At 44.6% G+C, this 12,946-nt stretch overlaps 1 protein-coding gene across 2 annotated transcripts in view; it reads left to right on the top strand.

Moving 5' to 3' along the window:
• Window positions 1–1,989: 1,989 nt before the first annotated feature.
• Window positions 1,990–12,946, top strand: part of TDP1 (tyrosyl-DNA phosphodiesterase 1) — a gene marked incomplete at its 5' end in the record, with an annotated part of 70,757 nt that continues 59,800 nt past the window's right edge. For both annotated transcript variants that reach the window (XM_082648004.1, XM_082648003.1), the window contains 4 exons: window positions 1,990–2,536; window positions 5,847–5,890; window positions 7,071–7,126; window positions 9,850–9,946. In XM_082648004.1, coding sequence (XP_082504130.1) covers window positions 1,990–2,536; window positions 5,847–5,890; window positions 7,071–7,126; window positions 9,850–9,946 — 744 coding nt within the window. The remainder of the gene's footprint in view (window positions 2,537–5,846; window positions 5,891–7,070; window positions 7,127–9,849; window positions 9,947–12,946) is intronic.

Genomic DNA, 12,946 nt, shown 5'->3' with positions numbered 1-12,946 from the left:
ATTGATCTGGGAAGAGGGGTGGTGGTGATCTCTAAGGTCTGCATACAGCTCCTTTTCTCAGGCTGGGAGCTGAACCCTTTTTTCACCTAAAAACTCTGAGACCCTCTCTTTGCTTTAGGATGGGGCAGGAATCTAGGGAGAACAGGCTGAGGAATCTCAGTTGAAGATTCTATTACTCATTGCCTAGCTTTAGAGCTGGTTTAGAATTCAATGGAAGCTAGAGCTTACAGCACAGTAGTTTTTCCGGAGATGGTTCTTTTGTTCTTAAATCATTTTTCAATTACAAACTAACTGACAAAATGGCTCCTTCAAAGTGAATTGTGATAGCAGTCTCCAGAGTCTAGAACGCTAAGGGAACTTAAGTTTTAAAAAAACAGTCAAAACAAACAAAAAACTGAGCTGTTTAAGTAGGTGTTAAATAGTAAGTCTGTCTTAACCCCTTTCATGGGAAAACCTGGTTCTCAGATCCTGTTAACTGTAACAATACAGTTCCAACAAGCTTGATTATCTGGTGTCTTAACCCTTATCAGATTAGAAACAATTTAGGGGGAAAAACCTACTCAGAGTTCAAACAGCCCCTAGAAGTGGACTGAACACAGGGGGAAAGGACAGAGAACTTTTAGAAAAGAATACCTAGACAGAGTCTAGGGCCCCTATTACAGGAGCAAGTGTCTGCATCCATCTGTGGTCCCTACAGTTGTGGCTGCAAAACACTGTCCATGCCAGGTGGGCTTAATAGTGACCCTGGGCCATGAAGAACGAGTCAAATTATTGTCTAGATGCACTCTGCTTAAAAGCTCCTTGAAATGTGTAATTTACAGGAGAAACCTTATCTGACTTGGTCATAAATTGAAAAAGGTGAGAAGTTGTACAAAGTGATAGATACCTTAAAAAAGATATACTTTTTAGCTTGAAACATGAAAGTATATTCATTAGCAAGTCTTTCAGTGCAGAATTTAGCCTTTTTTAAGGAGTGGGGGTTATGCTGCAGTCTGTCCTATATCTGCACTCATAGCAGGTCCTGCTTACGCTGTAGAGCAAACATGTAGACACTCTGTCCACGATCTGAGCACAGACTCTTGAGTTGTGTAATTTTCCTCTGGGTCTTGTACTAAAGTGTTTGTTTTTTTTTTTAAATCACACTAAGGAGCTCTTCTTTAGTTATTTGGGAAATCTACTTAGATAGCCCTTTACTCTTGAATTGGTGACATTTTATAGGTAAGAAAAGCAAAAGTTTCATGTGTTTTCCTCTTTTGAGAGCAAGAAAGTAGAAGTTAAACTGTGTGGTTTAGAAAACAAGTAACGTTTTGCTTTAGTACAAGTTCTTTCTCTGCAGGTTTTCATGGTTTGATTTAGGATTAGATAATCATTGAGTCAGTTGGGTCCTCATGGAAGCATCCCTAGATAATGTATATATAGAATTGATCATTTGATACTGTCTGGAGGATTTCGTTAAGCTCTATGGTAAGTAGCTTATCTTGGGGGAGTAAGAAGTAGTCCCTGAAGTCCTTTGGGCTCCCGTACCTGGGTGAGGAATAGGTGATAAATTCCAATTTGACCTTAAAAATATGAGCATAGTCAGAATTACTCCTGAAATTCCTTAAACTGACCTTAACCCCAAACACCTGTTGGAAGCTTCAGGGCTAAGAGTGGACATTTTTGTTTTGGACTTTGGCTCAACTCCATTTCCTCAGGCATTTAAGAAGAAGGTCTAGGTGGAAAGACAAAGGGAGAGAAGCAGAAGGTGAGCAGGATTTTCGCCATCACTTTATTTGCCAAGTTCTCACGGCAGATTGTGGTGATGTGCCGTGAACACCTACAGAGCCGCTGATGTTAGTGACACGTCTTGGCATCTGTTAAGTGTCAGGTGTGCTGTATGTGTCCTAGAAGCTCAGGACACGGAATTTGAGAGCAAGAGCATGAGTGTGCCGGTGGCCTGATGGATGGGAAATAACGAAATTTCCACCTTTCATTTCCAGAGGAAGTGTAATGTCTCAGGAAGGCAATTATGGGAGGTGGACGATATCCAGTAGTGATGAAAGTGAGGAGGAAAAGCCAAGACCGGACGAGCCATCTACCTCTTTTCTCCCGCACGCTGAGCAGGGAGCAGCCAGTGAGCCAAAGTACACTTGTTCCGAGGCTCGGAAAGCTGCCCACAGGAGGAAGATCGCACCCGTGAAATTCAGCAGCACAGATTCCGTTTCAGAAGCTTCACCTCCCAAAAGGCAGAAGGGCGGTTCCCAGGAAGACCTGGGCTGGTGTCTCTCCAGCAGTGAGGATGAGCTGCCACCAGAGACGCAGCAGAAGCAGGCTGAGGACACGGGGGTCAAAGAGGAGAAAGGCCTCCCTTCTCCCAGAGATGGTGCTGTCCCGGGAGCTGAGCATCACAGCCCCTCAGCCGGCCACGGGCTTGAAACGTCAGGGGAAGGCCAGGACATCTGGGACATGCTGGGTAAAGGGAACCCCTTCCAATTTTACCTCACTAGAGTCTCCGGAATTAAGCCAAAGTATAACTCGGGAGCCCTCCACATCAGGGGTGAGTGAAGCCGGGGGTCTGGGAGCTGCACGTGTGGGGCTCCCCCTCGAAAAACAGGAGGGAAGCCTAGAAGGGATCTCTTAAGAACCCTCTGAACTTCTCTCAGGGGGAAAAGAACCCATTTTGACAAGCAGATGCATTCGTCTGACAGCAAACGGGAAGCCAGCGGGTGTCTCCCAGAGCCCTGCAGGCCACCCTGCTGGCACCCCTTGCACAGTGCTTAGAATTACTTAACTTGTAATTTAAAGGTTAAACTCGGTCGCTGACACTTTATTAACCAAGTAGTCAGCCCTTGACAGCAATAGTTCTCTCTGGTCCCTGGACCAGCAGTGTCAGCACCACCCGGAGCTTGTTGAACATGCAAATTCTCGGCCTCCTCTTCAGATTCCCAGCACCAGACTCTGGGAGCCTGGCCCTGCAATCTCCTTTAACGAGCCCAATCAAGTTTGAGAACCGTTGCTTGAAAGCCTGGTTTTGGTTCCTGGCGCAGAAGCAAAACAAGAAGTGCCCTGACTTTTGGTTGCTGTGGTTAGTCCCCAGGGAGTATCTGTGTGATATTGTGATGTATACAGATATTTGGTCTTCACTCTGGTTATAGTTGGGGTTTGGTTTTGGTTTTTGTCCCAGGTTCCTGAAATAGCTCCAAGGTGATGAAGGGTGAAAGGAGCATCTTTTGTTATTCCTAACAAGCCCCTTTCAGCCACACCGGAGTGGAGTGTATGTTAATGCGATGACTTTCGGAAAGCCCCTAGGAAGGGGGGTGCTGGTTGCCTGGGGAACCAGCCTGGTGATTAAAGCTGGAACTTTCAGCCCTAACCTCCACCTCCGGGGAGGGCAGAGGGGCTGGAGATTGAGTTCACCGCTAAGGGCCACTGATTTAGTCAGTCTTGCCTGTGTAATGAAGCCTCTGTAAAAGACCCCTCACTGGAAGGGTTCACAGAGCCTCCAGGTTGGTGCCGACGAGGAGGTGCTGGGCCGTGGCGCACCTGCAGAGGGCATGGCCGCGCCCCATCCCCCATACCTCGCCCTGTGCATCTCTTCATCTGGCTGTTCCTGAGTTGTGTCCTTTTATAATAAGCTGGTAATCTAGCGAGGAAATTGCTTTTCTGAGTTCTGTGAGGCCTTGCAGCAAATTATCGAGCCCGCGGAGGGGATGGTGGCAACCCCCAATTTATAACCGGTCGGTCAGAAGCACAGGGGGTCCGGACTTGTGACTGGCATCTGAGGTGGGGGCAGTCCTGTGGGGTCTGATGCCACCTCCGGGTGGATGGTGTCAGAATTGAATTCAGTTGTAGGACGCGCAGCTGGTGTCCGTGGAGGATTGGTCTGTGTGGGAAGCCCCCCTCCCTCCTGCTACACTTGGTGTCAAAAGCTTTGCGTGCAGAGAGGAAACAAGGGTTTCCTTTGAGAGAACGGCAGGGCCCCTAGAATCCCAGACACAGGGCCTCACCACCTGCTTGCTGTGTTGGTAATTAACAAAGGACCTAACATTCTTCACAATTTCAGTTCACTCACCTTTAAACTGGGGATTCAGAAAAAAGGGAGATAACACATGAAGTGCCCGGCACAGTATATTCACGTGGCAGATACACAAAATAAACGTTGTCACCCGTATTTCACATTACCTTTCTTGCCCGCATTCAAGAATAGATTGTGTTCACTGTTAATAGTGTTTTAATTATATACCCAATGTATAATTACATCTTATGTGATGTATAAATGTTGGTATATTTAATTCCATACTATAAAGAGTTTGGTTCTACAAGGTGTTTATTTTTCCTTTTTGCAAATGTCTAGGTGCTTTGCAGAAATATATAAGATAGATCTCAGTGTTTCATTTTATTTGAGAGAGATTGAAACAGGAAATGGAGAACTATGCAAGGTTTTGCTGTATATAATAAAGTGATAAAGACTGGCTATTAGCACCAAGATACGGAAGAAGGAGAGGTAACATGATAGGAGCTTTTATATAGATTATCTCCTTTAATCCTCGAAACAGCCTTATGAGTAGATGTTACAGTTGTCCTCCTCGGATAGGTGACCGATCTGCAGAGAAGTTAAATAACCTGCCCAAGGTCATAGAGCTGGCAGATGGCAGAACTGGGATTTGAATCCAGGCATTCCAGCATCACAGTGCGTGCTCTTAAGCGTTTGGTGTACCACTGCAGCAAAGGCCATAATTGTAGGTTGTTTAGAAGATCTCATGGAGGAAGAGGGACCTCAGATGGGCCTTGAAAAAGGGATAAAATTTAGAAAGGTAGAAAGAGGAGTGGCAGTGGGGGCAAAATGGGGCCCCCACGTTGCAGTTTCTCTCTTGATTGTGCAACTCTCCCTTTAAGCTTCCTTAGAGGACTTCTTCGTTCTTTTAAAATCTTTGTGCCCTGGCATTTATCTCCATGTCTGGAGGCACTCAATAAATATGGGACAAATAAGTGAACGAGCCCAGTCTGAACCCTCAGGGTTGGATTGGTGGCTAGAGCGGAAGCGCTGGAGCCAGACTGTCTGTGTTCAAGTCCCGATCCTGCCTGACCCCAGCTGTGTGGCCACGGGCGGCCCCCTAAGGAGAGACTCTCCATCTACAACATGGGAACGACAGACCCCCACGGACAGAAAATGGCTGCGAGGAGTGAGAGTTAACACGTGGAAAGTACCAGGAACAGAACCTGGCACCCGATGGGTCCTGTCCAAGTGAGGCTGTTATAATCGGTGGTGGCGATGAGGGTTTTGTGCTTCCTCTCAGGGCGTAGACATGGCTTTCTGTTTTCTCTGAAGTAAAGCCTGAGTGGGTGCAAGGTGGGCCCTCCTTAGAGATGACCTGGGTGCTAGAAATATGAGCTTGGAGCTGCGGGGGCCTCTGTCCTCCCTCCACGGGAAGCAAGAGCCCTCAGGCTCCAGAGAGCTGTCTTGCTAGTCCCAGACTGGGGAGGTTTCCTGGCGAGAGACTTCAGTGAGTACTTGAAGGAGGTAAAAAATTAAGAGATCTGGAAAGAGGAAGGACGCTCATCGTTATTGTCCTTCTTGGCAGTTTGTAAAATTGCCCAGTCATCCAGTACTAAAGTTGTAGATCTTGATTTTCCATTATGTGTGGTTAAATAATACTGATACATAATAAATATTATTAAATAGCCCAGGGAAATTTTCTCTTGAATTTTATGGAACATTAAAGTCTAGTCTTGTAGTACCTTTTCAGTGCATCATTTTCTAAGCCAAATTCTCGTCAGTGACTGTTTAATAAGTCAGTTGTGATTATTATTACTAGGTAGTCTTTATCAAAAATATGAAATTAGATATAAATGTTTTGTCTCCCCAGATATTTTATCTCCTCTATTTGGGACACTTGTTTCTTCAGCTCAGGTGAGTTTACAGTTGTTTCTTTGGACGGAAGGGGCAAATAACTGTAAGAAAGTGAGCGGCGGGACCTGTGGGCCGGTCCTGTGCAGGGTCCCTGAGATCGCACTTACCTGGAGGCTGGCGCCAGACGCCGCGGTTGTGGGATCCATCAGCCTGGAACGTGGATGCACGATCACTGGGGCTTCTGACTCTCGATTGGGCCCTAAGGACTGGCCAGGAAGTCACTCTGGAAATTCCAACCTGAGGGACTTCTCTCTGGGACACTAATAATCTCACAGGACTCTGGTGCAACTCCCTGGGAGTGTGGGTAGAGAGGTGAAGGCCATGTCAAGTTTGATTTGATTTAGAGAAGTAAATGAGAAATTTCCTACACCCTCCAAAGAGAAGTGAGTAGAAGTTAGGGATGTGGGTACGTCTGCATGTTTGATTGACGTGTTTGATTGGCAGCTCTCCTGCCTGACAGAGCTGGTCCCTTTGCGTTGATAAATCACCTTCACGTGCCAGGCTCTCCAGCAAATAGAACAAGGTCTTGTGCCTAAAGAAGGCAAAGCTTTCTGTGTGCTCCATGTTCTGCTTGGCGATGGGAATCCTGGTCTCCAGATGGAACGTGGGGTGAATTTGTGTGTGTTCTCCTGGCTAGATTGAGTCAGTATGTCCAGGAGGAGGTCCAGGGATTACCCAGGCCTGGGGAGGACCCCCGTGGGTAAGTCTAGTCCAGAACCTGTAATCAAGATGTAATCGTCATAAGTCTAGTGAATGTCCAGTCGCAGATGCCTGTTTACAAAGCTAGCTCATAAGTTAGGCTGAAAGGAAATGTTCTTTTCCAAAAGTGCTTTTTATAGTCATCTAGGGGAAAAGGGATAAATTTATAAGCCCCATTAATCAGAGGACTCTTAGAAATATTGTAAAAAGACTCAGTTTACAAATATAAATGCTGCCAAAGCATGCAGAGGTAATTTTCTGTTTTCTCAGGCACTCCCGCACTAATTCAGAACCTTTGAATGGTGTATTCCCTTCAAGATGTATTTTAGCTTTGTTTATGAGTATTGTAGCAAATTGTCCATGTTTATACATAATATATGTGGTTCATCATTAGAGTTTCTTTGAATTCAATAACCAAACACTTCTCCTTATAGACTGCTTTTCTGAATTGCCCGTGACTTCTTTTCTTCCCCCCATCCAGTTTAACTACTGCTTTGATGTGGACTGGCTCATAAAACAGTATCCACCAGAGTTCAGGTGAGTTCCACAGAGTGACGGATGACGTCATAACTGTAATGCAGCCTTAAAACACAAGATTTGTGTTTCTCAGGCAGCTGCCGTGCATCTTCTTTGAATATTTCTTTTGGAACTATTGAAATCATAAAAACGTTAAGTTATACTGGGAAAACAGCATTTTTTGATATATTCTAACTAATCACAAGCCTTCCTAATACAGATTTTAGCGTGTCCTTCTGTTCTGTCCAGAAGTAGATTAGGACAAATTTCAGCCCAAATAAAAGAATTTTAGGTCCAATGTTAATATGAAGGAAAAGGTCACTGCCACCTGCGTTCTCGACCTACAAGCATGCCATGCTTCACTGGGCACATCAGTGCTGTTCTTTTTTTGAGACTTTCTTGTTTCACAAGTGATTTTTCACGTAGCTTAGGAGTTAATGCAGGGGTCATAGGGCCTTCCCTTACCCAGATTATGGAAGTGATGGGTTTTCAGTCTGTCTGCCTCATGTTAGGCAGTGCAAACCAAATAAATATGGCATCCCATGGTGACATGCCATCTGTCCCATGTCTAACACATGGGCGTGGCAGAATCCCATAACAGCAGGTAAGGTGGAGGAATACACATGCAGGAGAATGGTTGTCAGGGTCCTCAAAGTCCATGGTGCATTTAGCACGTCAGATTGTGGGAAGCTTCATTATTACTAATAGATAAAATGCTGGGCGTTCCCTGGCAGTCCAGTGGTTAGTACTCGGTGCTTTCATTGCTGTGGCCCAGGTTCATTCCCTGGTTGGGGAACTAAGATCCTGCAAGCCACGAGGCACAGCCAAAAATAATACTAATAGATAAAATACTGTTGAAATTTCCCAAGCAGCTTTGGCACTCAAGGGCTCATATTTGACCTGTAACACGTAAGATTAGTTTCAGCTGCATGTAACAGAAAAGTAGAAATAACAGTGGCTTAAACAGGAGAGAAAATAATTTCACCAACCTATTCAAAGTATTGGATGATGCCCACCCACATTAGGGAGGGCGATCTGCTTTGCTGAGCCACCGATTCAAATGGTCACCTCCTCCGCAAGCACCCTCACAGACACACCCAGAAATAATGTGTTTTGGGTTTTTTTTTGGCGGTACGCGGGCCTCTCATTGTTGTGGCCTCTCCTGTTGCGGAGCGCAGGCTCTGGACGCGCAGGCTCAGCGGCCATGGCTCACGGGCCCAGCCGCTCCGCGGCATTTGGGATCTTCCCGGATCGGGGCACGAACCCGTGTCCCCTGCATCGGCAGGTGGACTTCCAACCACTGTGCCACCAGGGAAGCCCCAGAAATAATGTATCTGGACACCCTTGGCCCAATCAAGTTGACACACAAAATTACCCATCACACCGCCTTTTTTGTGATAGTTTTTAGAACACCAGTAAATCTGAAGTAATTAATGAGGACTTCAGCTTCTGTCAATAATGTTTAATCTTTTATTTTTTAAAAAGACCTGATAATCTGATAACAGGAATCGTTTCTAGGTAACACATGCATGATTATCTCTTACATTATTCTCTGTACTGTGTTTCTAGTTGTAAAATAGAAAATTTTTTCCAAATAGAAACAGACCGGGAAGGTGTGTTTCTTAGTTTTATTTTACCTGACATATTAGAATAAAGCTATCAGGTTTAGGGGTTAGGAATCAGTCCTGGATGTGCGTTTTCTGTCCTGTTTTTTTTTTTTTTGTTTTGGTTTTTTTTTTGCGGTACACGGGCCTCTCACTGTTGCGGCCTCTCCCGTTGCGGAACACAGGCTCCGGATGCGCAGGCTCAGCGGCCATGGCTCACGGGCCCAGCCGCTCCGTGGCATGTGGGATCTTCCCGGACCGGGGCACGAACCCGTGTCCCCTGCATCGGCAAGCGGACTCTCAACCACTGCGCCACCAGGGAAGCCCCTGTCCTGTTTCTTTTTAGTTGAGTGTTGTCCCTTCCCGTGTGGCAGAGAATCGTTCTGCATGTGGTTGATAATTGTGGAAGTTGTTCATCTTGCTTGATTGCTTGTTGGAGAAAAATCCAATTTTTGTTTTGTTGGGAGAGCTTATAAAGGTATATTGATTTCTAAGGCTTATCTCGCTTTGAATTAACCAGAGTAGATCATGGTTCCTTTAAAAGCCCTTTTAATCTATTCCTGCAGAATGTTTTTATATTGTCCTTTTGAATTTAAAAATAGGGCATTTTCAATGTGCATTGGGCTCTGTTGCATTGAAATATCACCAGCTATTAGTGAAACTACATGCTGTGGGCCTGGGCCCCTTCACTTGTATTCTGGCATCTGGTGCAGGACCTTGCTCACAGTAGGGGTTTAACATATGGCTAGTGAGGAAGTGGTCTATTGTTTGGGCCAAGAGAAGGGAAAGAAAAGAGCATCATACTAGACAACAATGATTGTATATCTTTTAGTCTATCTGAATTTAAATATATTAACACAGAGCTGATGATGTGCCCTTTTGGACGAAAGAAGATAATTACTCGAGGACTTTCTTGAGTCACAACCCCTCCAGGTCACAGCAGAGCTTCAGGCTCAGGCCGCAGGGCTCCATTATAAACGTAACCAGTTACCGAAGGTTAGCCGGTCAATGTCCTGTGCCGGCCCCCTACTCAGTCACCACACAGGCCAGAAACAGATGTCGGTGGTCAACGACCCTTAACTGGGTGCCAGTTCAGCTTCATGAATGATGGATTTTAAATACTCCTGATCTCTTTTTCAGGAAGAAACCAATCCTGCTCGTGCATGGCGACAAACGCGAAGCAAAGGCTCACCTACATGCCCAGGCAAAGCCTTATGAAAACATTGCCCTCTGCCAGGTAAGGTACTCATTGCCCTTCGAGATCATGCTTAGTCTGAGAGTTGGAAGGAAATTGAGACCTTGAGTCTATCCACCCACCTAATGCAGGAATCCTCTCTCCAGCATCACCAACAGACATCTCTCCAGCCTTGGCTTAAACGCTTCCTGAGGTAGCTCATCCCATTTGTGGGTAGCCCTCATGGTTGAAAGATTTTCCTTTATGTTAACCTGATATCTCTGTAATTAGTCAGGGTTCTCCAGAGACACAGAACCAATAAGGGTGTGTGTGTGTGTGTGTGTGTGTGTATATGTATGTGTGTGTGTGTGTGTGTGTGTGTGTGTGTGTGTGTAGACAGAGATTTATTTTCAAAGAACTGGCTCACGTGATTGTGGAGGGTGGCAAGTCCAAAATCTGCAGGGCAGGCTGGAGACCCCAAGAAGCACTGATGTTGCATTTTGAGGCCAAAGACCGACTGGAGACTCATTCCCTCTTCGTGCAGGAAATCAATCTTTTTTTAATTTCCTTTCCACTTTTCAACAGACTGACTGAGGCTCACAAACATTCTGGAGGGTAATCTCCTTTACACAAAGTCCACTGATTGAAACGTTAATCTCCTCAAAAAATACCTTCACGGCAACATCTGACCAAAATCTGGGTGCTGTGGCCTAGCCAGGTTGACACACACAATCTTCTTCCTCTGCCTTCTACGTTGGTCCTAATTTTCCCGCTCTGGAGCCACATAGACTAAATCTCCTTGCACATGTCAGTGATTCTCGTATCTGAAGTCATCTATTTTGTCCACCTAGTTTTCTCGTTCAGGTTCAAGCGTTCACTTTCTTCAGTTGTAACTGGTACATCAAGGGTTCCCTGTCTTTCCCCAACCTGCCAGCCCTCTGGTTGTATCTATTTTGTCCATGTCCCTGTGGAAACGGAGGTTTCAGCATTATTGAGCAGGTTTTTTGGATTCAATTCAATGGCAGTTTCTTTCTCTGAAGGCAGCTTAAGACTGGTAGTTTTTATTGTGACATTAGCTGCCATTGACATTTCACCCATAGCCCTTAGTTCTTTTTCCCAAGAATCACTCAATACTGGAGAGACCCATAGATCGATCAGAAGCAGACCTGTTAGAAAACTACCTTGCGAGTTGTATGCTGCGTGTGATCCTAGTCCGATGAGGGGCGTTAAGTGGTCTCAGAACAGGCTTGGTTTGCTGGGACCAAAGCAGAGAAGGGGCGAGAAGGCTGTTTCTTTATATATTCCCATAATTTTGTCCTGATACTTTCCAGTCAGTTCATGGAAATACAGTGTGACCAGTGAGTCTTGGAGTTTCCTTAGGACTCCTTGTTTTAGCCTCCACGTCTGAAAGGATCTTTTCATGTGTGACATTTTGTGTAAGAAGCAGGCACACTGGGCGGGGAGGGGAGGCAAGGGGGTAGCATGGAATTCAGAAAATGTTAACATTTATCATTTCCTTCCTGTGGTGGTTCTGAAGTGGCTGGTGTAATATTCACCTTTTCCTGTTTGAGCAAGTTGGTCAGTCCATTCATGAGCAGCTTGATGAATGAGTCTTTCATGGCCCTTTTCTCTCCTGGCCAATAGCTTAGTGAAATTGGCTCAGGATTTCTGCTCTTGGAGTACAGAGGCAAGAGTGAATTACATAGAACCTAATTATTTTTCTTTTCCATTTTCCTTCTAACGTCCTTTTTCCTCCATCCATACAAGGTAAAAGAATTCCAACTCACGTTTTATCACTTCTTCTAGCTATAGAATATTATCTATGTGTGTATGTGTATTTTTTTAAAGATTAAAACAGTGAGAAATCTCAACCTGATCAATTTTAAACCTGTCTCACAACATTTTTCCTGTGATGTAACTCACTGTACTCTATGTAGAGTTTTAAATTATTCCATCTCTTTATCCATCCTGTTTGCAGCTTACCTTCTACACAAGATATGCCTTTGCTTAGCAGTTGCCTAAAATCCCCTTGTTTTGCATTTGTTTCCAAAAACAGAAGAGGTTAAACTGCAGTAGGATAGTACTTATCAGACTAATAGTGGGCAGAAAATAAAATAACACGGGAATCCTGAAAAACAGAGATAAATCAATGGAAATACAAAGTGTTTTTCAAATGTACTGAAAAGTTTAGGTGGCATGCCTAGTGGCGTGCTTCAGGCCAGCCACTAGAGGGTGTAACGAGCCCTGTCTTCCAAACCTTGTGTGCAGAGCCTCCGTAAGCTCCCAGCTCTAGTCTGAGGGACATGGTGATTGCCCCATCCTGACTTATTGAAATACCTTTATATCTTGTCTATAAAATGAATTTTTGAATTTTTTTTAGCAACGTAGTGTCATTTGACTAAGCTGGGTCACGTTAAGTCAAAGAATAAGTGGATGCTGACACTTTTCCCATTTTGCACACCTGGTGGTCCAGGTTCAGACTTCCTGGGTTCTGTCCCAGCTCTCTGCCCGCTAGCTGTGTCATTCTGGGCCCATCACTTAACCACTTAAAGCCTCATTTCTTCATCTTTAAAATGAATTACTAATACTGTATCTCATAGGGTTATTGGGCAAAGAATTTGATGCATTTGCCAAAAAGAAGCACCCGTTAAATATTATCTGTTGAAATTATTATCATCCTTGCTTTTGTGCTTAGACTTGCCCAAAAGCCCACAACAAATCACAAAACTAAACTCAGAAACCAAGTATTTTGACCATTGCTTTTCCTGAGCTAAATATCAATTTACAGAGTGGCGGCCTTTGTTCTAATTTTGTAATTTAAAGACGTGAAATACTGAGATTAGCATATACACACTACTATATATAAAATAGATAACCAACAAGGAGCTACTGTATGGCACAGGGAACTATACTCAGTATTTTGTAGTAACCTATAAGGGAAAAGAATCTGAAAAAGAATAGAGATATATACGTATCAATATAACTGAATCACTTTGCTGTACACCTGAAACTAACACAACATTGTGTTAATTTTTTTTTAAAAGAAAGACATGAAATGTACTT

Source organism: Grampus griseus, assembly GCF_964374135.1.
Source record: "Grampus griseus genome assembly, chromosome: 2".
In the NCBI taxonomy this organism is placed as follows: Eukaryota; Metazoa; Chordata; class Mammalia; order Artiodactyla; family Delphinidae; genus Grampus; species Grampus griseus.
Note: the sequence above shows the minus strand (reverse complement) of the source record. Positions and strands in the feature narration are given on the sequence as shown.